Source organism: Perca fluviatilis, chromosome 1 (genome assembly GCF_010015445.1).
Source record: "Perca fluviatilis chromosome 1, GENO_Pfluv_1.0, whole genome shotgun sequence".
Taxonomy (NCBI): domain Eukaryota; kingdom Metazoa; phylum Chordata; class Actinopteri; order Perciformes; family Percidae; genus Perca; species Perca fluviatilis.
The window spans coordinates 24,880,800-24,908,671 of record NC_053112.1 but is presented as its reverse complement, the minus strand read 5'-3'; the positions used below and the strand labels follow the sequence as shown (position 1 = coordinate 24,908,671).

General features: G+C 41.7%; 1 protein-coding gene across 8 annotated transcripts in view; it reads left to right on the top strand.

The window, feature by feature from the left end:
- clockb (clock circadian regulator b) overlaps nt 1–26,574 on the top strand; it is a 31,961-nt gene extending 5,387 nt beyond the window's left edge. For 4 of the 8 annotated variants that reach the window (XM_039802530.1, XM_039802529.1, XM_039802521.1 and 1 more), the window contains exons 7-24: nt 800–891; nt 1,189–1,278; nt 1,440–1,560; nt 2,007–2,120; nt 2,504–2,622; nt 2,735–2,817; nt 4,504–4,610; nt 4,722–4,869; nt 5,316–5,391; nt 6,158–6,302; nt 6,506–6,609; nt 9,012–9,266; nt 9,587–9,745; nt 13,091–13,294; nt 14,396–14,631; nt 19,563–19,692; nt 20,344–20,475; nt 23,336–23,557. In XM_039802530.1, coding sequence (XP_039658464.1) covers nt 800–891; nt 1,189–1,278; nt 1,440–1,560; nt 2,007–2,120; nt 2,504–2,622; nt 2,735–2,817; nt 4,504–4,610; nt 4,722–4,869; nt 5,316–5,391; nt 6,158–6,302; nt 6,506–6,609; nt 9,012–9,266; nt 9,587–9,745; nt 13,091–13,294; nt 14,396–14,631; nt 19,563–19,692; nt 20,344–20,475; nt 23,336–23,557 — 2,537 coding nt within the window. Of the gene's footprint in view, nt 1–799; nt 892–1,188; nt 1,279–1,439; nt 1,561–2,006; nt 2,121–2,503; nt 2,623–2,734; nt 2,818–4,503; nt 4,611–4,721; nt 4,870–5,315; nt 5,392–6,157; nt 6,303–6,505; nt 6,610–9,011; nt 9,267–9,586; nt 9,746–13,090; nt 13,295–14,395; nt 14,632–19,562; nt 19,693–20,343; nt 20,476–23,335 lie in introns of all 8 variants that reach the window. The other 4 variants (XM_039802565.1, XM_039802547.1, XM_039802538.1 and 1 more) reach the window with 4 other exon arrangements.
- The last annotated feature ends 1,298 nt before the right edge of the window (nt 26,575–27,872 follow it).

Here is a 27,872-nt window from a genome sequence, read left to right as displayed (position 1 = left end):
ATTGGCATCCATTTCGGCATCTCGCGCTCGCCATTCACTCAAAACGTAACGTTAGCCTACTACCAAAGCTGGCCTACGGATTCTTTGCTACTACTCTTTGGCAGGTTCACAAGCCCAAATAAATGTGTGCGGCGTGCCTGTTGTTTTGTTTCCGGTCTAGCTAGATCCAGTGTGGTGTTGTAGTTTTTCTAACGTTACTAGTTGTTGCAACAGCATGTGAAAAAAACTACAAAGTTTGCTGGGCCAAAAAGAACATTAATCTCGCAATAAAAAAATTGACGCCGTTTAAATGGGTTTGCGTTAACACCGTTAATAACGCGTTTAACTGACAGCACTTATATATATATATATATATATATATATATATATATATATAGTTAACAATTATGCCATACTTAATGACTGCTTTTTCTGTGATTGAGCTACTTTACACCTCCATTATGATCTAAGTTGAACACCACTTGAATACTGTGATTATCTTTCGCTGAAATATTCAATTACTGCTCAGCTACTATTGTATTTAATCCTAGCTCTTATCATTGCCGTGCATGATAATTAACTCAGCTGCCATTTCACTGGTGCACTGTGTTATCTCTTGGTCTGTTTATGGTAACTGCCTAATTGTCACTCTGAGCTTTGTACTATCAATATATGTTTGTACTATGTTATTCTGCATTATTGCGTTCTTTTTTTTGTGTTGTCTCTTGTATATCCGGTCGCCTCATCGTGTTTTCCTTACTTGACTTTTTCCCAAAAGACTTGATTTTTCTTGTTACAAATTCCATGTTTCCTCCACCAGAAATCGCAGCCCAGTCGGAGTCGAGTGAGATCAGGCAGGACTGGAAGCCTCCATTTCTTAGCAATGAGGAGTTCACCCAGCTCATGCTGGAGGTCAGAAATCTCAATTCTTTTTTTACTGTAATTCTGTTGTTTAGGTGTTAAATCCACCAATGTTTTTACTCTTGTGGCAGGTTTTTTATGACCAGGGTCATTAATTATATTCTCTAGATTAATTCTAATTTACCTCAACAAATCCAATCGGATTATAATTGTATTTCTAAAGGTATCATTTCTACAGATTTGACTCATTATTTTTGCTGATACTTAACAAAAGACAAATTGATGACAGTCTGTTACTTCTACTGCTGTAAATTGCTGTGTTCTCTTTATCTGGTTTTGTATTATCAGGCTCTGGATGGGTTCTTTATAGCAATAATGACTGATGGGAACATCCTCTACGTCTCTGAGAATGTCACCTCACTACTAGAACATCTACCGGTGAGTAACATTGGTTCGTTCTTATGCCTATGTATTAGTCATCCACTGTATTGTAGAACAAGCTTTAACCAGATTGTGTGTGTGCGCGCACTGAAAAAAGGTTTTGGCCATTGTTCTGATGTTTGTGTGTGTGTATGTATGTGGGTGTGTGTGTTTCTCAGACGGACTTGGTGGACCAGAACATGTTAAACTTCCTGCCAATCGGGGAACACTCTGATGTGTACAAGGCTCTGTCCACTCACCCCACCGACCACGAGAACATCAGCACTGATTACCTGAAGAGTCAGTAACACAACAAGTCTTATTACACCCTACTTTCTTTTTTGTTTCATTATCCAATAATGCAGTACTGTCTTCTGTGTTCGGTGATTAAATAGGAATATCGTTCAGTTTAACATATACTTATGTACTTCACGATGCACAGCTTGCGGCTGTTATCGGATTTTTAAAGTCATATAAATGTGTTTTTGGGCCCTCACATCCAAAGAAAATTAGACAGAAAGAAAATAAGACAAACTAGAAACCCAGGCTTATCCCATTGACTCTAATAAAACATATAGAATATATCTCTGAAAATATTAAATAAAAGAGAATTTAAAGTTTATATAACTCTGTAGCTAATTTTGTTAGTTTATGAAACATTTTTAAACACATTAACAATGTAATTACTGGATGTTACAACAATTGTATTTCTGACTTAACCTGACTTAGTATTTTTTTGTCTCCAGCTAAGAACCACCTGGAGTTCTGCTGCCATTTGCTGCGAGGCGCCATTGACCCCAATGAACCACCCGTCTACGAATATGTGAAGTTCATTGGCAACTTCAAGTCACTCAACAATGGTATGTCACTTAGTTCAGTGTTTCTCAGAAGGGTTACGGGTACTCCTAGGAACTACAGGGGGTACGTGAGATTTGTTTTAAATGTTCATTAAAAAAGCATCTATTGATATCACCATATATCTGTCATGCGTAAACTAATAATGTAATTTAATAAAAGTGTTTTTCAGTTACAATATTGTTTAGTAAATCAGACAGATGGCGCAGCGCTGTATTGTGCCTCTTTATAAAATATATTATTATTTTTCTACCAAAAATATTTTGTGCTGGTCAGATGTACTTAGATTTAAAAATATTTCTGGGTGGTTTGAAAAACGTTTAAAAACCACTGACTTAGATAGCATTCAACACAGCAATATGTGTAATCTCTGCTCTGTGTTGTGCAGTTCCCAATGTGACGAGGAATGGTCTAGCAGGGGTGTTACAGCGGTCACTACAACCTGCGTTCGATGACCAGGTGTGCTTTGTAGCCACTGTTCGGCTGGCCAAACCTCAGTTCATCAAGGTAGCCTTAGACACATACACACACTCACACATCAAAATAAAATACCACCGAGGCATTCATTAATAAATGTATCAAATATGCCTTCTCTCTTCTGTTGTTTTTATATTCATAGGAAATGTGTACAGTGGAGGAGCCCAATGAAGAATTCACCTCGAGGCACAGTCTAGAATGGAAGTTCCTCTTCTTAGACCATAGGTAACAGTGTTTCCCACAGATTAGGAAGCAACTTGTGGCGGTGGGTGGGTGTCGCCCCGTGTCACGGGGGGAAGGGGGGGGAGAGAGAGAGCGAGAGAGAGAGCGAGAGAGAGAGAGAGAGAGAGAGAGAGGGAGAGAGACGCAGTTGGATGCTCTTCTCATCTCCTACTTTAATGCCTAACAAATCTATCTCTTTCTCTCCCCTGTCTTTCACTGGTTGAAGCCTGAAAATACTGTAAAACAAATGAATAACCTAACTAATTACACTGGTTGGACTGTTCAGTTCTGTTTCAGACTGATACCTCCGGTTCAGGCTGGTCCTCATCCTAAATACGTGCCTTTTTCAGTCGCGGAAAATACTTTTCAATACTCCTCTGGATTGAAGCAGAAAACATTCAGTGTAAGAGTAAAAAATGACATAACATTATTTATAATAAGATTATTTGATTCACAGCTGCTACATATAGTGTTTTGACCTCGACAACCCAACTGCATTTTACCGCAAACTTGCGACTAGTTAACTTTCTAAAGCGGGCACAATTGCTTGTTTGCTAAGAGTCGGGTCGGTGATTGTGAATGTGTGATTGTGTGAAGGTGTTCACGAGATAGATACCAACCTTTCGTGAACTTGTGAATTTCGCCAGCCATCTTCTCTCCTTATGGAGACAGACGCTGTGTGCACAGTGGGATCGATGGTGTTTTAAGCCTCCAACATCGCCTTACAGGCACTAACCCTCACCGTAACCTTAAACATAACCATTGCCACGGTGCCTGGAAGGTGACGTTTGGGGGCTTAAAAAAAACCAACACCGCACAGTGGGAGGAGCTGTGTGTGTGTGTATGTGAGCGAGACACAATGACAGAGAGACGGAGGAGAGCAGGGAAAGGAAATGCAGAAGAACATATTTTAAATAGCGTTTTAAAAAATAATAACGAAACGCAATGTGCGACGGCCGGTGTTGATAGTGAGACGGACCGCCACACATTAGTCTACGTGTGGGAAACACTGGGTAAACACACAAACACACACATTTCATTTACATTATGGTTGCTCCTGAAGTTGCCAGTATACGCTGTCAGAAATGCTTGTCGGGTGGTCGCAGTTTTTGGTGGAAAATGACAATCTGACATTCACACCCGCTTCACGCTGTGATTCGCCAGCTGTGTGGAAGTGAGAAAGGAGCCAGGGTTTGACCTTTCTCTTTTTTCATTTTTCACAAAACTTTTTTTTGTTGTCACTTTTCATGTTCACATGAACACATGAAGTGCAACACTATAAGTGACTTTCAGGAGAGACTTTCTAAAAAATATGCGCCGTTATCCCCATATTTAAACAATACCACGTCTCCCCCCTCTCTATGGCAGCCAGCTTTTCACTCCACCCTCCGGTGTGGCCGTTCAGAACAAATTACACTTTTATTTTCCAATGTGGCTGGACATCACGTCGTACAAACTAGTTCTCTTCAAGCATAACTCGACCATTGCATTTACATAATACTAGTTTGTTTGAGATATGTACTTTTGAGCCGCATCAAGTTTCTCCTCTTTGAATACCCTTTACTGAAAGCATTTAATACCCAGTTTGTCTAGGTCACTTAAACCTTTGAGCTCTCAGACTTCGTAAAGCCTACCTTTTTGTTTTTTTGTGTCAGCATGATTTCTAAGAATACCATTTCTCCTTTTTAGAGCTCCACCAATCATAGGCTACCTGCCTTTCGAGGTTCTGGGAACATCTGGGTACGACTATTACCATGTGGACGACCTGGAGACACTAGCCAAGTGTCACGAACACTGTGAGGGCTCATATTTATACACTATCAGTTGAGATCTGTTTTAAAAGGCTTTCTTTGCTTGTTGATTCAAACAACTCTGCTCTTGTCTGCCTCTGTCTCTCTCCTGTTCAGTAATGCAGTACGGTAAAGGAAAGTCTTGCTACTATCGTTTCCTGACTAAAGGTCAACAATGGATCTGGCTTCAGACGCACTACTACATCACCTATCATCAGTGGAACTCTCGACCTGAGTTTATTGTCTGTAGCCACACAGTAGTCAGGTACTGCAGCTTCCCTGTACCTTTTCAGTGATGTTACAATTATCAATGCTATATTTTTGTTCTGATCATCCAAATCATTGTTAAGAGTCTGTGATAATAAACGGCTCCTGGTCGCCCGGGTGTGTTCAGTTGGTGGAGCGCGCACCCATGTGTGGAGGTTTACTCCTCGACGCAGCGGCCGCGGGTTCGACTCCGACTTGCGGCCCTTTGCTGCATGTTGTTCCCCCTGTCTCTCCCCTTTCATGTCTTCAGCTGTCCTGTCAGAGTAGAGGCCTAAAATGCCCCAAAAATAATCTTTCAAAATAAACGGCTCCTATGCACCTTTTATGATCTATTTTTGGTGACACAGAATTTTACAAACTTTTCTTCACATCTCTTATGCACACAACTTTCCTGCTTCTTCACGAGGTTGTCTCTAAAAACCTTCATTATTGTCTTAAATGCAGCTATGCAGAGGTGAGGGCAGAACACCGCAGAGAGCTTGGCATTGAGGAGTCTAACCCAGAAGTTACTGCGAATAAGGTGAGAAATTTGTTTTCATCAATGCATGAGCTGAATAATTAAAGGTATCACAATATATCAAGTATGGAGGAGAAATTGTAAAAAACAAACAAACATATTATGGTTGAATTTGTAGTTTAAGCCTGATTGACAAAATTTGTGTAACAACTTTTATTAATTCGACTGAAATTCTCTAGTGACATCTAGATATATATTCCGCTTTATTAAATCATATTGTCAAATATGTCGAAAGGCTCACAAAATAAAGCCCAAAAACTTACTAATGTAAACTGTCTCATACAACAGGAAGCCAGAAGCCTATTTTTTTCCACGTGTGTTAACCATTAACTTCTGTCAGTGAGTTGCTACTGCCAGTTAATATTTCTCACACTATCTACAAAACTCTTGACAAATTGACTGTTGTTTTCTGATATTATCTCAATCCCTTTGGTCAGTGATTACATCAAGATGACAGCAACAGATGTATCATAAATCAAACTTCGGATGGAATTCACAAACAGATAGCACACCAGAATAATGGTTGTTAATCTCACATTGATTCAGATATTTTTTGTTAATAAATTACCCTTTTGGGTTGTCTTTCTAATGGCCGGTAATTAGTATCTATTGGTAGGATAGCAGGCTAAAGCACATGCAGTGTATTTTATCCTGAATGATCCTTTGCCACTTACCGATCAGCCTTGTCGTTTTCACCTGTTTGGAGTCTGACTTTTTTTTTTTTGAAAGGATTGGCTGTCAAGTGTATTTTTCCTCTGCTTATTTTTAGAGTCAGGACTCTGGCTCAGAGTCGCAGCTGAATACGTCCAGCCTCAAGGAGGCTCTGGAGCGATTTGACCGCAGCCGAACGCCCTCGACCTCCTCACGGAGTTCTCGCAAGTCCTCATCACATGTCTCTGACAACACCTGTACTTGTAAGGACACACACACAGTTGCATGTACATACAGTACTTAATATTAATCCATTATACCCTGATGTAATACTCTAGCGATGAGTCAGTGACACATCAGTTCTGGAGTTTAATGGGATGGGAAGCCCTGCAGTAAGATGATACGATATCATCAGCACGGTCCGAATATGACTCCTACTCATCAATGATTCTCTCTCTCTCTGCAGCAACAGCCTCCAAGCTACACATGGACATGGCCACACCTCCTCGGCAGTCACTGGGCTCCACCATGGAGATGACATCACAGCGTCGCTCATCCATCAGCAGTCAGGTGAGACTTGATTGGTCGACGCCAAGCAACTAGGGCTTCTTGTTTTGACAGATTCTGATTTCTGTGGCCACAAGTAATGCAAATAGAGATTGAATTTTATTCACTCAATGCTGTTTTATAATACAGTTTAAACAAATTCTTACACATCTGGGGCCTGTTGCACAAAACCAGGATAAGGGATTAAGCTGGGATATTCCAGTTATCCTGGATGAATTTAGCCTTGACTTGGTTGCACAAAAGCAGAGGCACCTAAGTTACCATGGACATTTATTCTTTATTCCCGACCAGGCTAACAGCCAGGATTTATTAATCCTGGAGCCCTTTCTGTTCACTCAGCAGTGCTTCTACCTTATTATTATTATTATTATTATTATTATTATTATTATGTGCATATTGCTGTTCAGTAAAGCACTGTTATATAAAGTTGTGACCATTTTTTTTTGTAATTATTCATGTGACAGTAAGTGTTACTGTTATATTGCTTTATGAAAACTACTGTTCATATTGTTGTTAGAAGTTTGATGAATATATTATGGCAGTTGTTGAGATAATTAGAAAAGGCTGATACAGTTGCAAATGTGTTTTAAATGAAGACAGTGATGAAGGATAATATATAAAGTGCTATGCACGTGTTAGTGGTTCCAACAATGGCAGACTGGTCAGGGACAAATACTATTACTTTTTTAGTTGATTTATTTCTTTTAGTATTCTTTAACAAAGGACCATGTATGTTCCTCTTCCATGTGCACTGTATTTGGCATTCTTAGCACACAATTTGGGTTCTCTCCAGTGAACTGGGACTATAATTTGGGAGGATTGAACGCTTCACAGCATTGTAGATTAGTGGTTGTAATTGATCTTTATGGTATATTTCCTGCCTAACATTAGTCTTCTGCTCACTTTTAAGGCAAAGAGTACAACTGCTCATTTGTGCAAATAATTAGCCTAACTTCTTGAATGGTATGGCAGTTTCAATTCAGAGCAGTGGTCAGTAAATTTATATTTTTAGGCTACTTATGGATTTAGTCGGTCCATGATCATCTGCCTTGCTTTCTCTCCCTGTTTTATTACAGCGGCCGTGTTTCTTTTTTTCATATGTGTTTCACGTTGTCATAATTTCATATGAAGCTGCTGCTCACTCTGTGTAAAGAATACACAATGCGTATTCTCCATTTTAGTATCAGTAAATCTGTGATCGATACCGTGGTCTATTTTAGAAAGCTGTTAACATGCACTTATCCCAACTATGTACACCGGAGGCCTGTACTACGAAGCAGGATTTGGCGTTAACGAGCTAATTTAAGGTTCAACCCAGGGTTTTCTGTACCACGACGGTGGTTCAGTTGTTACCGTGTTCAATCGCCGTGGTAACTTATGCTGAACACCTAACTTGGTCGGAAGCAGGTTAAGTTGGAGATCAGAGATCAACCGGTGTACTGACCAATCAATACTCGATTGATAACGGTGTCACCGTTGGCGGAGCTCGGTGTGCAGAGAGAGAGAGATAGAGAGCGAGAGAGAGAGAGAGGGGGGGCGGGGGGGAGAGGGGTGCGCTCATAAAAGTGGGTATTTTTATGAAATATATATATATATTTTAATGGGAGGGAATTACATATCGGCTATTTGTCGGCTTCTTGAGCCGTGTGTCGCCAATGCGCACATCGGTTTGAATTATGTTTTTATATGTTTTATTTGCGCTCACGATCGCTTCCAACTGCCAAGGTTGCAACTGAAATAATAGGCTAAAGCAACAACAGTTTGTGGAAAGCACAAGTGTAATTATGGTCAGATCTTGTTCCTGACTGATGAGGAAGTGATATTGATAAGTGTTGTGATTTACGCATCTACAGCGTCCGCTATTTTTTTTGCCAGCTTTCCTTCCTGTTTTAGGAAGCAGCGACTGTATTGCGTTTTCCCTGTAAAACCGAGTCTGTGTTCTTCATATTTATGTAGAATTATAATTTGCTCTTCTTATATAAAACATGCGGCTCTGGTAGATGTTTGTGATTGGTCATGCTGTGCAAACACCGCCTCTTTTATGTGAACGCGCGCGCCGCTGGATTGGGAAACCCTGGGTTGATTGACCTAGTTGTTAACCACCATCGTGACACGGGTTATGCGGGACCGCGGTGGTTAGGTTAGGTGAAGCCGGGTAACTGAAAGGAATCCAGGCCCTGTTGATCTTGCTTCGTAGTACAGGCCTCTGGCTTGACATAGCTTCACCTTCTTATCCTGGCTCGGCAAACGTGCAACCGATTAAGCCATGATGAGCGGATCACACTAAGTCAAGCTGCGCTTTTTCAGTTATCCTGGATTTCTTCATTCTACTTTTCTACATTCTACATTCTACATTCTACAGGCCCCAGTTGTCATAATTCTCTTGATTATCTGTATATTTGCAGTCTATGAGCTCTCAGACCACAGGCCAGAGTGTAACTCCAGGTATGATCACTCAGCAACAACAACAGCAACAACAACAGCAACAACAACAGCAACAGCAACAGCAACAACAACAGCAACAGCAACAGCAACAACAACAACAACAACAACAGCAACAGCAACAGCAACAGCAGCAGCAACAACAACAACAACAACAACAACAACAACAACAGCAACAACAACAACAACAACAACAACAGCTACAGACAAACGTACAGGTTAGAATGGTGCCACTATACTTGGTCATTTCATCACATCACAATGTGCTGTGAAGTAGAGCTGAAACGGGTTGTCGGTTATTTCTCAGTCGATCGACAATAGATTCATTAGTGTTGTTGTTTTTTTTGGAAAATTGGTCAGACAAAAAAAAAAAAAGATATTTGAAGATGTAACAATGGGTTCTGCAGCACCACTGTTGACTTTGTGATGTTCATTTGCCAGTGTTTCGTTTTGAGCATTAGGACATCTGTTTCTGCTAACTGCACGTACACGTGAACACTTGAAGTAAGTGACCGGTTCTTTTTCTCTCTGCCCACAGCCGGTGATGGAATTCTCAGCGCAGGTGAATGCCATGCAGCATCTAAAGGAGCAGCTAGAACAGAGGACAAGACTGATCCAAGCCAACATCCAGCGGCAGCAGGACGAGCTGAGACACATCCAAGACCAGCTGCAGAAAGTCCAGGGACAGGGCATACAGGTAAGATGTAGACTCACACACATGATAACTTTTAGGGCCCTATTTTAACCATCTAAGCGCATGGCGCAGGCGCGTTTAGGGCATGTCCAAATGGCGGAAAAGAGGGTCTGTGCGCCGGGCGCATTGGTTCAAAAGGGTTGTACATAGTGTCTTCATTAATTCATAGGTGTGTTTTGGGCGTAACATGCAATAAACCAATCAGTACGGTGGCCGGGAAGTGCAATGCAACATTACAAAGAATGAAACACTTTTACATTTTGGAAAACAAAATAACATTTTAGAAAACAAATTTACATTTTGGAAAACAAAATAACATTTTAGAAAACAAATTTACATTTTAGAAAACAAATTTACATTTTGGAAAACAAATTTACATTTTGGAAAACAAAATAACATTTTAGAAAACAAATTTACATTTTGGAAAACAAAATAACATTTTAGAAAACAAATTTACATTTTCGAAAACAAAATAACATTTTCGAAAACAAATTTACATTTTAGAAAACAAATTTACATTTTGGAAAACAAAATAACATTTTAGAAAACAAATTTACATTTTCGAAAACAAATTAACAAGATGCAAAACACTTTTACCAGTCCCGAAACAAATTTACAAATGACAGATTCTTCACGGAAAGGGAATGTACCACATAACCGGAAGTGATGAGGTTTTGTATACATGTCGCCTTGACTACGGCAGTTATGGATCGAATGCGTCAATAGAGCCGCCATCTTGGAACAGGGAGGCACTGCCTTATATACTGTCTATGGGCCGTCCTTAATGCATCAGCGCGTCAATGTAGGCAAAGGTCTAACGGAAATAAAATCACTATAAATCGTCAAAATCTCATGCGATGTTCTAGTTTTTTAAACAAAAAGACAAAGAGACTAATTAATGTGTTAATACAAAGAATATTTATTATAATCAGTTCACAGATATGAGTACAAACGGAAACTTCACCCTTCTGAACTAAGAGGTTCTGCTTCAAAGTGAAGTTTAAACAGACTGAAATGTCCAGGCTCACCCCCCACTAATGATTCATTTATTTCTGCATGTATTTATTTATTTAACGAGACTTTAAGTCGTTGTTTCGGCTCCCCAGTCCGAGTCCCGCCAGACTCCCTTTAGGAAACCTGTGATTTAAACTTCAGCAGGCTGTGACAGTCCGCTCCGTTCAGTCCTGGATCTGATTCTCCCGGCTTCCCTTCCCTCCAGCGGGCCCAGCAATACGGCCTGGGTCTCCAGCTGCGTGGTGTCGGTTTTGGCTCCCAGGAATGGGCAGTGAGCTCCAGGTCCTGCAGCTGCAGACGGACTCAGCTGCCCCCTGCTGTAGCCCGATCGCGGCCGCTGTCGATACGTTCCCTGTGTTTCCGTCAGGTCCGCGTCATATAAAAACTCCAAACACCGACACACGTAAAGTCACCATAAACTTCATTCACGCCATATACTCACTCACAACAACACAAATTGACTGCGCTCACCAACAACACCTCATCACTTCCGGTATGTGGTACATTCCCTTTCCGTGAAGAATCTGTCATTTGTAAATTTGTTTTGCGGACTGGTAAAAGTGTTTTGCATCTTGTTAATTTGTTTTCTAAAATGTAAATTTGTTTTCGAAAATGTAAATTTGTTTTCTAAAATGTTATTTTGTTTTCCAAAATGTAAATTTGTTTTCTAAAATGTAAATTTGTTTTCGAAAATGTTATTTTGTTTTCCAAAATGTAAATTTGTTTTCTAAAATGTTATTTTGTTTTCCAAAATGTAAATTTGTTTTCTAAAATGTTATTTTGTTTTCTAAAATGTAAATTTGTTTTCTAAAATGTAAATTTGTTTTCCAAAATGTAAATTTGTTTTCTAAAATGTTATTTTGTTTTCCAAAATGTTATTTTGTTTTCCAAAATGTAAATTTGTTTTCCAAAATGTAAATTTGTTTTCCAAAATGTAAATTTGTTTTCCAAAATGTAAATTTGTTTTCCAAAATGTAAAAGTGTTTCATTCTTTGTAATGTTGCATTGCACTTCCCGGCCACCGTAAATCAGAGTATCATCTCCCATTCCCTTAAAAAGCCAGGTGCGTTGGTACCTTGGCGCATTGCTATTATGATGGCGGATTTGCACAGTAATATTTTTATTTGTAATCTTTTGCATGTTTGTGTGCTGCTGCGCTTCCCTGTGTGTGTGTGTGTGTGTGTGTGTGTGTGTGTGTGTGTGTGTGTGTGTGTGTGTGTGTGTAACAAGCATAGTGTGTGTGCGCTGTGCATAAGCCTAGGCTCATTTTACTAATTTGCTGTTAAAATAACAAAGAAATGCTACACTATTGACTTTAGACCAGGTTTTTGTTGGTCAATGGCGCGATCACTTCCCGCTGCCTCAAGATAGCAATACACCAAGAATTCACCTGAACACACCTCCCTGTAAGCCCATGGGCGCAAAGATGGGCGCACAGATGGGCGCAGGTGCATTCGCTATTTAAACGACGCGGGCGCTGGACGGGAAATTGACAACTGTGAAGGTCTTAAACTAGCAAAGACACTTGCGTCGGGGCTTTGCGCTGTGCCTTAGAATTTTAAAATGTAGCCTTTTTATATAAATGGGCGTTAAATTGATAGGGCCAGTTTGCTCATTGTGTATTTATTCAATTTTGTCTATAGTTTATTGTCTTGTATTGTTAATGTGACAACAGTTTTTATTTTGCTGTGTTGTACCTGTTACAGCAAAATAAAACAAATTATATTCAAACAACAAACCAGAGAGCTACTTCAGTTTACTAAGAGGGTTTATTTTACTTACAGAATAATTCCAAACTTAGCATTTAGGTTTCTCCCCATGATGTTTTCCAAATTTTAAAAGTTGCTTATTTGAAGAAGAAAAAACTAGCATGCAACCTCTCTTGTTTTTACCATAATCAGTAGGTGTATTGTGTTTTGTTTTTTCCTGTTGTCTTGTACCTGGCTGTGCCTGACCTAGATCAGAACGAGAATCATGCATTATGTATTAATTTTGTTCTATTCAGAGGAAACAGCTATTTCACTAGATGAGTGTGTACCCTAGAAAGATACTTTACTCTCATTAAATCATTCTGTTCTGTTATAACAATATTGCTATTGTGTGCTTTATGTGCAAATATAACTGCATGTAGTGTAAACCTAGACACACAGACCACTGAGGCCTGACATTTAGTTAAAAATGAGAGTTCTCTGCACTTCTGCAGACCACAACAATCCGGTGCAACCAAGGCAGGACACAACAGTATAAAATAACAAAAAATTGCCAGTGCAACACAGATGTCTTCTTACTTGATGGTTTTATTTCTTAAGGTGCATAATGTTTCCCTCCCGACAGATGTTGCTGCAGCAGGCAGGTGGAGCAATGAGCGTGCAGCTCCCCCAGGTGGGGTCGGTCCCACAAGCAACTACTTTGAACAGTCAGGTCCAGCAAACAACAATTAACCCCATCCATTCAGGAACTCAGCAGCTCACCATCCAGCAGCAGGCTTCTCCCCCCCAGCAAAACCTACAGCAGCAGCAGACCAACACCCTCACACAGGTGGGACACATACACACACACACACACACACACACACACACACACACACACACACACACACACACACACAAAACCTTTGTTCTTTTAATTGTGGATAAGCTGGCAGTATCTGTAACTTCAGGTCCAACAATAATTATGTACTCTATATTCGCGGTCCTGTGAGAACGCTAAGCTCGTGTGAACTTTTGACATTATTGGTCATTCATGTGGAGAATTTCACCAACTACACAAACACAGTACTGTTCTGTGACGTAGTAATGTTTACATCTCATTCAGGAGACCGGAAGAGCCACAGGGCATGCTGTTAGTGGTAATCACGTGAGAGGCTTCACAGAAAACTCAGTGACAGTGGGGTACTGTCAAACACACAAACCATCATCTTTACTTCCAAAGACACCCTCCACACTCGACTATTGAGTAACGCTGGTCTCAGTTATCTTGTCATGTACTAATAAAGTCAATTTAAAACAGCCAAGGCAACAAAAGCAACACATTTCACTTCATGTTTGTATCAAAAGTAAGCATACTGTAACCCAACACTGTCTATTTGGGGCTTTTTCCAAGTCTTGAAGTAGCTTTATTACAACCTCCCAGTCTACTAACCTTTTTATGTAGACACTGAATGAAAATGTGCATATTGTGCTTTAAGTTTAAAATCTTCAATTTTTTTTCTTCTATGTATATATTTACATATTCATTAGGAGTGTGCAAAAATTCAAGCTCAACCGATTCAAAATCGATTCATAGAATTCCAAAAATGTATTCATATTTTTTAATTATGTAATTTTTTTTAATTTTAAATTGTATGTCTACTGCAATCACATGGGGAAAGTAACTACATTTACATACTGTGAATTGTTTTTTGAATCGAGAATCGTTTTTAAATGGAAAATCGATTTTGAATCGAATCTTGAGCCTGGAAATCGAATCGTGACATTTTCTGAATCGTGCACCCCTAATATTCATGATCTGTTAAATTTATTTTTGGCATGTTCAAATTTGACGTACCGGAAATAATGAAATTAATTAAATGGAAACACTGGAGAAAAAAGGAGACAAATGAAAAGAAAGACCCTGAGTCCGTTTGCTCTGTTTTTAAAGGAGTTCATATCATGTCCCTCCCTCCTTCCCCACATTACCACTCTCCAGCCCCAGCGTCAACCCCAGCAACCTCCCCAGGCTCAGACCCAGGGCTCTGTATCTGCTCCACTATACAACACCATGATGATTTCCCAGCCAGGGCAGCCCAACGTGCTGCAGATCAGCACCAGCCTGCCGCAGACCAACACACAGCAAGGCACCGCAGTGGCCACCTTCACACAGGACCGACAGATCCGGTAGGTAGACAACAACCAAACCTGATACCTATACTACCCTCAGTCCCACTAAACTAAAGTCCCTCTGGGTATACTGTATACGGATTTGTATAAGTAACTGTATATTGTTTTGTTTTATTTCATTCTATTATAATTTAAATATTTGTATAAATGTTCTATGTGTGTGTAGCGTGACAGGCTTTCAATTCAATTCAATTTTATTTATAGTATAAAATCATAACAAAGTTATCTCAAGACACTTTACAGATGGAGTAGGTCTAGACCACACTATATAATTTACAAAGACCCAACAATTCCAATAATTCCCCCCAAGAGCAAACATTTAGTGCGACAGTGGCTAGGAAAAACTTCCTTTTAGGGAGAAACCTCGGACAGACCCAGGCTCTTGGTAGGCAGTGTCTGATGGTGCTAGTTGGGGGTGTGATGAACATTGGCAATAATAGTCACAATAAAGATAATGGAACTATGACTAGGAATAGTAGTTGTAGTAGTTCATGGTATAGCAGGGCACTGCAGAACTTATATTTAATTGTACAAACCTGGGTTGTAGAATGGCAAATAAATGAACCTTGTAACTAACTTGTAAAGTACTGCTACTTAAAGCGCCCATACAATGCTCATTTTCATGTTCATAACTGTATTTTAAGGTTGTACCAGAATAGGTTTACATGTTTTTTTTGTGCAGTACAACAATTTTTTTGTTGTACTGCACAGCTCTCTCTCACTGCTGCAGATCCTCTTTTCACCTGGTTTCTGTTTTAGCTACAGAGTGAGACCTCTTTTCTTCTTCTTCTTCTGTACTATCTTTGATTGCACTCGCACATGCGCAGTAGCTCAGATGTAGAGCATGTCAGCTAGCTAACTCTAGAGACAGTAAAAGAAAGGCTGTTTCTCCAACTTCGGTCAGTTACAAGGCAGGATTAGCTGGGAGACCTCTAAATGAGGGGCGCATGTAAGTAGTTCTTTTGTAGATTATGGTGAACTTGTGTGTGTTGTAGCAATGCTTTGCTATTGAGAACGAGGTAGCATGCTAGCGTTAGCATGCTAACAAATGCATGTTAGCTCGTTAGCTACCGTTAGCTAACGGTAACGCTACGTGCTAACGGTTCTATTTTGTATAGGCTTCGCCCTCTAAGGCTACGCTATTGGGGTTATCCCTTCGCGCATGCGCAGTCGTGAAGATTTTCTTTCCCACCCTTGCGTACACTAAGGGCTTCAACTACGTCCGCAGATACTGTATATATCCCACTTTTTCTTCAAGCTAGCAGTATGAAGACAAACTCGACTTCCAGCGGTGTTCGCCTCTGCCCCACAGTCTGCCGGACCGGCTACATCCCGCCGCCAGATCATCAAAAGGCGGCAGACCAGAGAGGCATAGCGCTCCCGGCTGAGCTTCCAGCCCGCGCTCTTGGCCTCTTGAGCGGGGATGTTTACGCTCAGGAGACGCCCTTCTCACGGGCCCCACTCTGGCCGCGCTTCACACAGCATTCAGCCGTTCGTGGAGGAGGCTCTCTCTCTCTCCCAGCCCAGGAAACTGAAGGCTCCCGTCTCTCGCTCCGCTATGGCTCTGCTATGGCTCCGCTATGGCTCCGCTAGGGCTCTGCTATGGCCACCACTCCAGGAGCTCTTCCTCCGGAGCTAGCCACGGAGATTAGCAAGGCCATGACCGCCACCCCACTCTGACCATGGCGTCCACGGTGGCGTTGTCCAGAGTCATGACGTGGCAGACTGTGGCCCAGCGAAACATCTGGCCCCATATGTCGCAGCTACCCACTGACGTCAGTCGGGAGCTTCTGTACGGCCCCATAGCTCCCGATGGACTATTTGGGCCCCGTCATCAGACAGCCACGTCCCTCCTTCACCAAGCGGCCGAAGACGCGGAGCGGCTCCGAAGGATCGGCTCTTGGAAGCCCGTTCCTCCAGAGCAGCGCCGTCGCCATGACAACCGACATAAAATGCTCCGCGGCACATTACCGGCACATTACCGGCAGGCTTCATGGAGCCGGAGGACCATGAAGGTGTCCCCCACCTGGTCTAACCCGACCCCCGAGCCACAACGGCGTGGCTATGTCAGGGCGCGGGTAACGTCTGTCCCTCTACGGTTAAGTGCCGGAGACACAACAGCCCTTGTTCCCACTGAACAATGCGCTGACAACATGACGTCGTTCCCCATACAAGCACACACCAGCCCACCGCAGCACGCGGAGCTCCACCGCTCTCTCACTATGCAGACAGCGGGAGCCAACGCTCACGTGCTATGAGCGGTACCGCTCAGTCATTCTTCTCCCCCCGGCTATGCCAGCGGGATGAGGACGACAGTGACCCGGTGGCCGCTCTCCCGCACGCGGTGACCGGCCGCCGCCCTTTCAACAGAGCCCTACCATGGGCTGGGCGACACGATCACACATCTCGCTCAGCGGCGGAACGGGCTCTGCGCTCCTTGCTGGCCATGTCTGTAAACACACAAACATGCGCGCGCACGCCCGCTTTCGGAGCACAGCGCGGCATGGATGAGTGTGACACACAAAAGAAAGGCGGGTTGCGTCCTATTCTCGACCTGCCCCAATTTAACCGGAGCATTATGGGGCGCCAATTCCACATATTGACGGTCAAGCACGTGTTGGAATGTGGGCGCCACCACGAATGGTTCACGTCTGTGGATCTGAAAGACGTATACTTTTACATCCAATTATTCCCAGACACAGGAAATTCCTGCGCTTCTTTTTCCAAGGGGCCCATTTCTGTACAACCGGCTGCTGGTCGGGTACTCACTGCCCCACCGCACTTTTTCCTAGTGCATGGAGACGGCACTTCAGCCGTTGCGGACAAAAGGCATCAGGGTCCTGTTTTATCTAGACGATCTGCTCATTCTGGCCCCCTCCCGGGTAAAGGCAGCGCTGCAAACTATGAAAGTTTGCGACATCTGCAAACACTGGCTTCGCCATGAACTGGCAAAAAGCTCACTGCACCCCCGCAATCGATAGTTTATCTGGGCGTGGATATAAACTCGATTGTCTTGAGGGCCAGGCTGTCAATGAGGAAAACCGGGACTCGGGGGAAGCCTCCTTTCGAGCCCCTAGCACAAGCCTCTCTCTCTTGCTGTCATTAAAAAACGGCGCTCCTCCTTGCCTTGACGTCAGCCAAGAGAGTGAGCGACTTATGTGCGCTGTCAGTTCACTGTCCTGCCTCTCCATTAGAGGGGACGGGAGCGTAGCCGCCTTGCAGCCAAACCCCTCATTCACACCGAAAAATTCTAACTAATTATTTTCGGTCGAGGGTGTTTTTCCCTCAAGGGTTTTTCCCCCCGCTTCATGACAATGACGCAGAGGAGGTTTTCCACTGGTTATGCCCGGCGCGTGTGTTATCACGGCACGTTTTACGCACGGCAGACATAAGGCAGACACAGCAGCTGTTTGTACACTATAGGGAACACTCCCAAGGAGCGGCCCTTTCAAAACAGCGTCTGTCTCACTGGCTGTGCGAGGCTATCACCCAGGCCTATAACACGGGCATCCGGGCACACTTTACGAGGGCACTGTCGGCATCGGCGGCTCTGTTCAAGGGCATGAAAGTAGCCGACATCTGCGCAGCGGCATCCTGGGCATCTCCAGGCCCTTTCATCCGTTTCTATCTGCGTGATATGTCTGAGCCCTCTATGACCCACTCGGTTCTAGCCTCACTCAATGTCGAATAATGCTCCGTTGTATGTGTGCTCCGCCTGCCTGCTCCAGATTCTATGAGTATAGGCGTAGCCCTCTAAGATTCGGGCCACCTGCTCCTGTTACATTAGCTAAAGAAAAAGCTGATGTTGGGAGATGAACAACGGGTCCGCTCTGTAAATATACAGTATCTGCGAACGTAGTTGAAGCCTGTACTGTACGAAAGGGCGGGAAAGAAAATCTTCACGACTGTGCATGCGCGAAGGGATAACCCCAATAGCGTAGCCTTAGAGGGCTACGCCTATACTCATAGAATCTGGAGTTACAATAACGTAACTATCGTTGTGGTTAGCCAGCTCGTTTCGGATTGTGACGTCACAATCCGGGCCGATTTTGAACAGCTCACCAGGAGACTGAAGGCAGGACACATTCAGAAACCGTATCTCATTCAAAACAGCATGGATGGATTTTTTTCAAAGTTTGTATGCGTGTGGAAGCACCAGAGACACAAAATAACACCCCAAATCCCAGAAAAAGTGTTTTTTAATATAATATGGGCACTTTAAGCTGCGTTTCGACACAAAGTTCTGAGATCCTATAAGTCCCCAGAACTGTTCAGCCCATTGTTGTCTGCGTTTCCTCCGCGGTACAAAGACCCACGAAGATTAGGCAAACTAGTCCACTGATATATATATAGCAACATGACAGGATGAGGGCTGCTGGTGGTAGCGGGGGTAAACCCACTCTGCAGCCTGCAGTTCAGTGTGGCTGCTGGCTCACCATCTTTTTTTAAATGAGTCGAGAAGCCAACAGCAAAGTCTAAATTTACTTTTAATGTTATCAAACAAAGAGAAATGTTCTCCCTTCGTCCTAAAATGGTCATAAATCGATATGAGAGTACTTCCTTGTTTCATGAAGTGGTCGGCGAGGTGAAGCAGCTTTGTGTGTTTTACCAATCAGCGACGGTCATCGCTGCAAACTCCACCCTGAAGGTTGCTGTACTTTCAGAAAGCACTACGATCAGCTTTTGGGCGGGTAAAAAGGCCCCGGAAAATGTCCCCAGAACTAAATTTAGACTCTGGTCCCTGCGGTCAAAACCCTTCGAGTTCCTCAGAAGCTTCCCAGTTCCTGCGGTCGAAACAAGGTTTTAGTAAGGAGGATTCTCGTCTGAAACCAAGCTGCTTGAAGATTTGAGTAGTAGACATCTAGTAGTAATTCGTGGTTACTGTAATTTATTTTTTTTCCCTTTTCTCCATTTCTCCTTCTCTCCAGGTTCCCAGCAGGGCAGCAGCTGGTGACTAAGCTTGTGACAGCTCCAATGGCATGTGGAGCAGTCATGGTGCCTACTTCCATGTTCATGGGACAGGTGGTCACTGCGTACAACCCCTTTGGCGGGCAACAGGTATGGACAAAGCCCTATGAGTCACAGAGCAGCTAATGAAACTGTATCTACCATAAGAAAAGGAATACTCTTATAGAGTCCATCCAAGCAATCATGAATGAGGCACATAACCACCCAGCTGTTCAGTGCTGACAGTGTGGTTATAGTGTGAAAGTGTTGAATAAAATAGAATAAAAACCATGGCATTGGTGGTTGAAAATTGTCTTGTTTGCTTAGCAAATATCCCCTATTTAAATGAATTAATGAAATAACATTTTGTATTTGATGCTGATATTTTGCAATGAAAAGAAGGCAATGGAAATTGAGTAGTTGTTGTTTGAAGTTAACATTTGTCACGTCCTTGAAGCCTAAAGATGACAAGTAGATTTTTTGTCAATAAAAAAGGTGTTACGTTGTTGTTATATATTCCTTTTTAGTTTTTATCTCCAGTCTAAAAAATATCTTGTAAAGTCCCTTAGAGAATCCATTGAGAGAGACCATAAGGAGTTGTAGATGTGATGCTAATAAAACCTAATGTGAGAGATCTCTCTTAAAGCAGTAAATGGCCTATATAATAATAATACTAATATTGCAAACAAAACTTACTTTCTTCAGTGATTAACTTATATGACTACATCCCTTTGTTCTGTGTCAACTCCTGTGTCTTTTCAGCAGGGAGGGCAAACCCAGACCCTGACATTGCAACCAGCCCAACCACCCCAAGGTCAGCCCGACCAAAACCAGACTGCCGTAGTGTCTCAGGGTGGCCAGCAGGGGCAGCAGCAACAACAGTCATTCATACAGGTATCAATAGAGGGCAGCAAATAGCATTTATTTAAATAGACATCTTCACAAAATATTAAAGCTTTAGTGCGTAACTTTTTTTGTCTGTTACATTCATGCCATTGCCGAATGAGTTGCTACAAAGCTAATTAAGACTATCAGCGCCACAAAACTCTCTCTGTATTTCTCAGTGTGGCTATGTGGTGTCATCCGGCGACTTTTGTGCACAGAAACTCGAGTGAAGATAATGAACTCTTCTGAAAAGTCCATCGTGTTTTTTTAATCCTCTGTGTCCTCCTTGGCTAACTGCGTGGAGGAGGGGTCGGGTCGCGTACGCGGTCACGGAAGGATGTCATTACTTAGAATTCCTCATGGGGGAGACAGAAACTACACACTATAGCTTTAAGTTATTAAATGGGTGATAGAATAATTATACAGGGTATTTCACACTGTTCCTTAAGGTCTCCTAATAGGGTATTTAACATTGGTTGGGCTGAAAATGGCCCAGGTGCTATTTTTTTTGGTCCTTATGCATCCCTGTGTAATGGCTCTATTTGGAACGACAGCTTTTCTTCCAAATATGGTATGATAATGAATATTTAGATGAGCTGCGCACTGATTGGTTGAGGAACCACATACACAATACATTGGAGACGATACAGCAGGTCTCATATTTCAGACACACACACACACACTGCTGCCCTGCGCACACACACAAACACAGACACACACACACACACACACACACACACACTGACACACACACACCGCTGCACAGCGCACACACACAAACACAGACACACTGTCTGTTACGTGCCCAGACATGCCCAGGCGAGAGCCGCAGAGGCTAAAACAGCCAGACAAAATAAAAGAGTTTCGACACTTTCATTATAACTAGTGTTGTTCTAACGTTACTCTTGCGACATAAAAAAAAAACCTCCACCAAAGAATCACAACTCACCTTTTTAGCTAGTAAGTGCGGGGAGAGGAGAGTGAACCCCTACAAGCCTGTCTTCTACCAGTGCCTCTGCAGCGCTGCGTTAGATCCACAACTCCCTCTTGTCCGATATACTCGTTCTAAACCCTTTTCTCTGGACCAGTAGGCTATTCCGTTGTACAGTCTGCAACACTGCATTTATGACCGTGCTTCATTTTCAATATCCTTGCAAAACCTCCAGACTTTCTTCTTTTCTAAAGTACACTGCGCAGCTCGTGTGGGAGATCCTGACAGAGCTCCAGCTCTGCGGGTCTGTGAAGGGGGAGAGGCCGACAGGGAAGGCAGCAAACCCGGCCAGCAGCCGCCGCCTGTCCTAGCAGATTGTGGAGCTCGTAAAGTCCGACACTGTCTTACCAAATTTGCAATTAGCCATCAATTTTCATAAAACGGCCCATATTTGAGCTTTACATAGTTGATTTCTCGCATAAAAAAAGTCTCAGAAGTGAATTTTGTAATGGAATAGCAGAGATCTGCAAGACCTAGATTTAGAAGACTAACTGACCTCAGATCAGTTAGTGGCTTATGTAAATTTTGGGGCGTTACAAAGATAGAAGGTAGAGCCAAATGAGGAGGAATTGAGAAACTGACGTCAACTTTTAGCTTTGTTCAGATTTGCCCGTTTTCAGCAGCAGTTTCAAATTGTGAGATTTGCAGAGGAAAGAGGTGTCGATGGGATTTTGAGGTTCTATGTATGTCCTATTTACCCACCAAACTGTCATTTTTCAACTATGACAGGGTAAAATCGGTTTTGCATTCTATCACACCTTTAATATGTTTTATTTCGGTGAAAAGTGTTGTATTTATCCTGCAGTGAGTCATGAGTGAAATAATATAACTACTGTTAACAGAATCTAATCATTTTAAGTATCAATTTAAACTTCAAGGTGTCCATTTACTTTACTTGTGTGAGTGTGTGAGAAGAGAAAGGCTTTTTTTTTATTGACTAGTTAAAGTGATGGTTCGGAGTAATTCACCCTAGGGTCCTTTGCACCATGACCTCGAGCCAAACACCCCCCAGAAGCTTTTTTTCACCTGGGTCGAACATTGGGAGAGTTAGCTAGAGTAGCGTTATCAGCTGAATAGCTTAGCGCAGGGGCTAACGGACCCACGTTTGTATCTTGTAAGTTACCCCACTAATAATGCCCGAAATGATACCAAACTTCTACAAGTAGTACAAATAGGTTATGCTCTCATAAAACGATGGATTGGAAAGTTTGTAAGTACACCAGAAGCTTATGAATACTTGCCTGCTCTCTTCTGCTCTCTGTTGCTGCTGCTGCTGCTACCTGCAGTTAGACAAGTGCTTAGGGCCGTCTACAAATTACTACACCGAAAAGAGTTACAACAAAAATATTTATTAATTTAATGATTAAATAAGGTAATGTCTCCAAACTTACCTCAATTATTACTTGTCTCCTGCTAGTTATACTACAGCACTTACTTAAAAAAAAAAAGTTAAATTAATAAATATTTTTGTTGCATCTCTTTTCGGTGTTGTAATTTGTAGATGTCCCTAAGCACTCGTCTTACAGCAGCAACAACAACAGCAGAGAGCAGAAGCCAGCAGGCAAGTGTTATTTACATAAACTTCTGGTGTACTTACAAACTTTGTACTGCTTGTAGACGTTTGGTATCATTTCGGGCATTATTAGTGGGGTCATTAACGATATACAAATGTGGGTCCGTTAGCCCCTGCGCTAAGCTATTCAGCTGATAACGCTACTCTACGCTAACTCTCCCAATGTTCGACCCAGGTGAAAAAAGCTTCTGGGGGGGTGTTTGGCTCGAGGTCATGGTTCAAAGGACCCTAGGGTGAATTACTCCGAACCATCACTTTAAAGAACTGCTTCATTTTCTAATGTTCTTGCATTCATTTTCTGTCAGGGCACTCGTCTTCTCCATAGTAACCAGTCCACCCAGCTGATTCTACAGGCTGCTTTCCCACTCCAACAGCAGGGCACCTTCACGCAGGCAACACACCAACAGCAACCGCAGCAACACTCTCACCACCAGAGGCACCAGCAGCAGCTGAAACCACAGCCCCAGAAACAGCCGAAAGCGCCGTCATCGCACAGGACTGACAGTGTCAGCAGCCAACCACAGTAAAGTCTGGAGGAAAACGTGTTAAGCTAGATAACCTGGGGACTTGAAGCTCTAAGGGATGCTGCATACATTTGTTTTGGGCTTGTGGTTGTCACAAACTTCTTTCCCCCAAAATCGTTGCCCTCCATTCTTCCATCTGAAAGAAATGAATCATAGGAAAGAGGAAAGCCTGTGAGTCCTCAAGGAACTCACAAAGGGTTGTCACCATGGCAACAGGATGGATTAAAATCCCCTTTCTCTCACCAGAGGCGGAATTGTGAGGGAGCTGACCTTGTACAGATTTACTGTATGATACAAAAAAAAAACATGTAAATATCCAATATAGTCTAACAGGAAACAGAAATGTTGTATTTTATATGATTGCATGGAAAGAATAACTGTGTAAGCTTTTATTAGTCGCTTTTGAAAAATGAATTTTTACTTTGTTGAAAGTGTTTTCTGGTCAAAAATGGCGTAATGGCGTGCTATCTCAGTCTTCTCTCCCCCTTCTCTAAGAAAAAAAAAAACAGTCCATAATAAGGCTTTACAGTTCTGTCAGTTTGGTTTGGGGCTTGGGTTTTCTTGTGGAATTTGTGTTTTTAAACACTGAAAATAGCTCTTTTTAACTTTGTAAGTACAAATTATGTTTGGCAAGAAACTAGATCACAGTTTAACTGAAATCTTGGCGGAATGATCACTGTACGTATAACGGGTTTAGTGATTCCAAGTGCCAATAACATAGTCAATTATGTTTGTTTTATTTTGAGCAGACTATTCAAAGGCATATATATATATATATAAATATATTTTCCAACAAAATATTACCCCTAATAAAGTTAATGCGTGTGTATATAGTAGGGATTATTTTTTAACAGTCAGAGAGCCCTATAAGTAACAAACAGTATATCCTCAACCTCCTGAAACTTTAGCACTTGATGTGGTTGTGTACAGTAAATCACTGTCAAGACCTAGTTGTTTGTAATCTGTGGTGTGATTCTGTGGGCTAGTGTGTGTTTTTGGGAGTACAATATTTGTGTGCATGAGTGCGCATGAGAGTGTCTGTAATTTGTGTGTGTGTTTGTGTGTATGTGTGCTTGTTGCCCCTTGTGTCTTACAATAATTGACTTAGTAAGGGTTTGAAGTTGCTGGATGGTACTTGTATTCTCAGGAATGTGGAAAGTTTTTTGCTTCTGCCTCAGTCTGGAACCAGACAAGGAAGGATTAGACAGTGATGCTGCAAAGACCAGAGGAAGAAATGTTAGTGTGAAGGGTGTGTGGTTGGTGACTAAATCAAATTTGACCCAGATTTCTTAGAGCCTTCCTTGTTATTTCCTTATCAAAATAGGATGAAGGGAGAAGTCTCCAAAGACAGTGAAAATATGCTGTTATTTTAGTAAAGGGGGGAGGACAAGATGTGATGTGTAGAAATATAGAAAAATAATTTTCAGCTATTTACCCAGATTGGAATAGATTGACTTCATTGTACCAGCGAAGCTGTATTTCTACTCACTTGTCTCATGGTCTTCTGTATCGTCAGTGTTTCATCCTTCTATCTCTTCCTAGGCCTCAGAAAGCCTCATGCAGTTCAGTTCACTCGTCTCTCAGTTCTCAAATAGCAGTTTAAACAAGGGCTGGGCCCAAGTCCATTTCAAATACATAGATGGAAATGGGCTCAACCCCTCTACTACAGTTGTAAGCCATATCAAACAGAAAAGCCTTTGGTTGGAGGAAGCGTAATGGTTGGCAAAGGAGTGTTTAGAATGTGTTGTATTGTCTCAGAGTGTAGTTAAGACTGTGTGCGTGCGTGCGCGTTTGTGTGACTAAAGTGTCTCCTCTTCTTGATCCTACTTGTATCACTCGGGGGTCAGTATTGGTTTCCCCTGGCGATAGCCAATCAGTTCTTGCGTTGCAGTATAAAGAAAAAATTGTAATATTCAAGAAACTTCCTCTCCGGTTGGGCTCAGTAATCTGCAAGCCTGTGTGTGGGACAGCTCAACTTGAATACATGTTTGTGTGAGGTAGTTTGTATGCATGTTAACTGTCACTGTAACCCGTTATATAAAAACAGATGTGCGACTGGAAAAGAATGGATGTTAGGCAATGCAAAGCATTGGTAACCTGGCAGGTTCTAAAGAAGATGGGCAGTGTTATTGTTTTACAATGACAAACTGCTCAACTAACACGTATCACCAACTACACAGACCAGTCTCAAATGGTAACCCTCTGAGATATGTTTTTCATTGAGATTTGACAATTTGTGCTACTAAATGTGGACACATCTTCTTGTGTTTCCACAAATAAGGAAGGGAGGGTCTTACTATTTGGTCTTCCACCCATCACGTAACAAATGTAGATCCTCTAACAGACTAGTTTGTGTATAAGGCATTACTCTAAAGAGTAATGTTAAAATGTTTATAGTTTGTGTCACTGATACCCAGCCCAAAGAATGTAAAGGTGTTTTAAAGAGACTAATGGATGTTGTAACTGTTGATTATGGAGAACCTTTGACAGGCTTTGTGATGAAGGAAAACTACAAAAATCCACATATAGAATCAGAAAATGCAGTCTTTACAAGCTTTGCATTATAAAAGAACTTCCTGAATGTTTCACCATTTCAAAATGTATTTCAGTTTTTTTGGCAACAATCATTTTCTGTTTAGAAAAAGAGTTTAAAGGTGGTGAAAGTTGAGGTGAAGGATATTTGAAATGGGACATCATAGACAAGACAGCGGGCCCCCTCTCCACACAGATCACCTTTCCATTACACAATCTGGTTCTAAAGAGTCCTAGTTCTAGTATAATACTGTACACAAACACAAAGCGAAAAACACCAGTATTCAGTGTAAAACGGTGCTATGCTTCCCTGTACTGTATGTATGTATATTCCTTCTTCTGCTCTTGAACTGTGCTCCTTTTATCTACCCCAAAGTCAAATGTAATAATAATCAATATTTTGAAGCAAAAATGTTTGCTATTATTATAACCCCTTTTCCCTTCTTGGTCAATTTGAAAATAAAAACAGTTGCAAATATTATACGTGACACATGTCTGCAGCAATTGTGTTGTGTATTGGTCTGTTTTTAGCCACACTAGTAGTGTAGCTCCAAGGATGGCAATGTCAGTCCACCACTGAAATATAAAAAAAAAAAAAAAAATGTTTGATGGATTGCAATGAAATTTTGTAGGTATTCATGGTCCCCAGAGGATAAATCCCAATGAGTTTAGTGATCCCCTGACTTTTCCTCTAGCACCACCATGAGGATGACAATTGTGGTTTGACTACCTATTGGATGGATTGCGCAGAAGAAGTTTTGTGCAGACATCCACATCCTGCTAATTGTAATAACTTTGGTGTTCCCCTGCCTTTTCATCTTGTGACATGACTGGACATGATCAGGTGAAAAATGTCAGTTTGTACCATCTAAAGATCTGCAAAACTAATAACATTCCCATCAGGGCCAGCTGTACTTAGGGTTTAGTGCAAATTAACAAATACTAGCATGGTAACATGCTAAACTAAAATGATGAGCATGATAAACATACCTGCAAAACATCATGTTAGCACTGTAACAATGAGCATGTTAGGATTTAGTTCAAAGCACCACGTTGTCTAGGACAGCCTCACAGAGTTGCCTTCTCCTGTTTTACAGAATTAGGAAAATGGACACTTTCCAGTTGGTTTAACCATCACAGGTACTTTCTTTATTATTACAAGTCAACCAACTGTATCAAAACGGTGTGATTCTCAAAACCAGCATACAGAAACTCTCTTCTGACTCTTAACAATAACTATGTCACAATCAAATGCATTCAGTATTTAAAAAAAAATCTAAAGGCACATCTCTATTGAATTTACATTGCATAAATGTTTGACATTTAAATCAAGTAAAAAACAAAACACAATCAGTCCTAAAGGCCTGCCCACAGACTAAGCTAAAGCTAACCCTAAAATACGTACAGCAATACACCATTTAGTCTTTCATAAGTCACAGTATTCAAAGCTACAACGCACAAGTGGGAATAAGTGTTTCTGTAACTTATGGCTTTATGTTTTATTAGGAGTTATCGCTCGCATGCCACCTTGCTATATGGCTCATTTGTTATAATGTAAAAGAGACTTCAGGTCTTTTATCTTTTCAAGCCCTATTACAGTAACACCAGTTTTAAGGTAGGCTTGCTGACAACAACTCAGTATTTGTTAATCTAATGACCTTTGCAGTAAATTAAGATTTTGAATAGTTTGGGAATACACTTATTTGCTTTCTTGCGGAGAGTTAGATGAGAAGAATGACTGTCCATTCAGTATGAAGGTTCAGCTTAGATAAGCATACAGACTAGA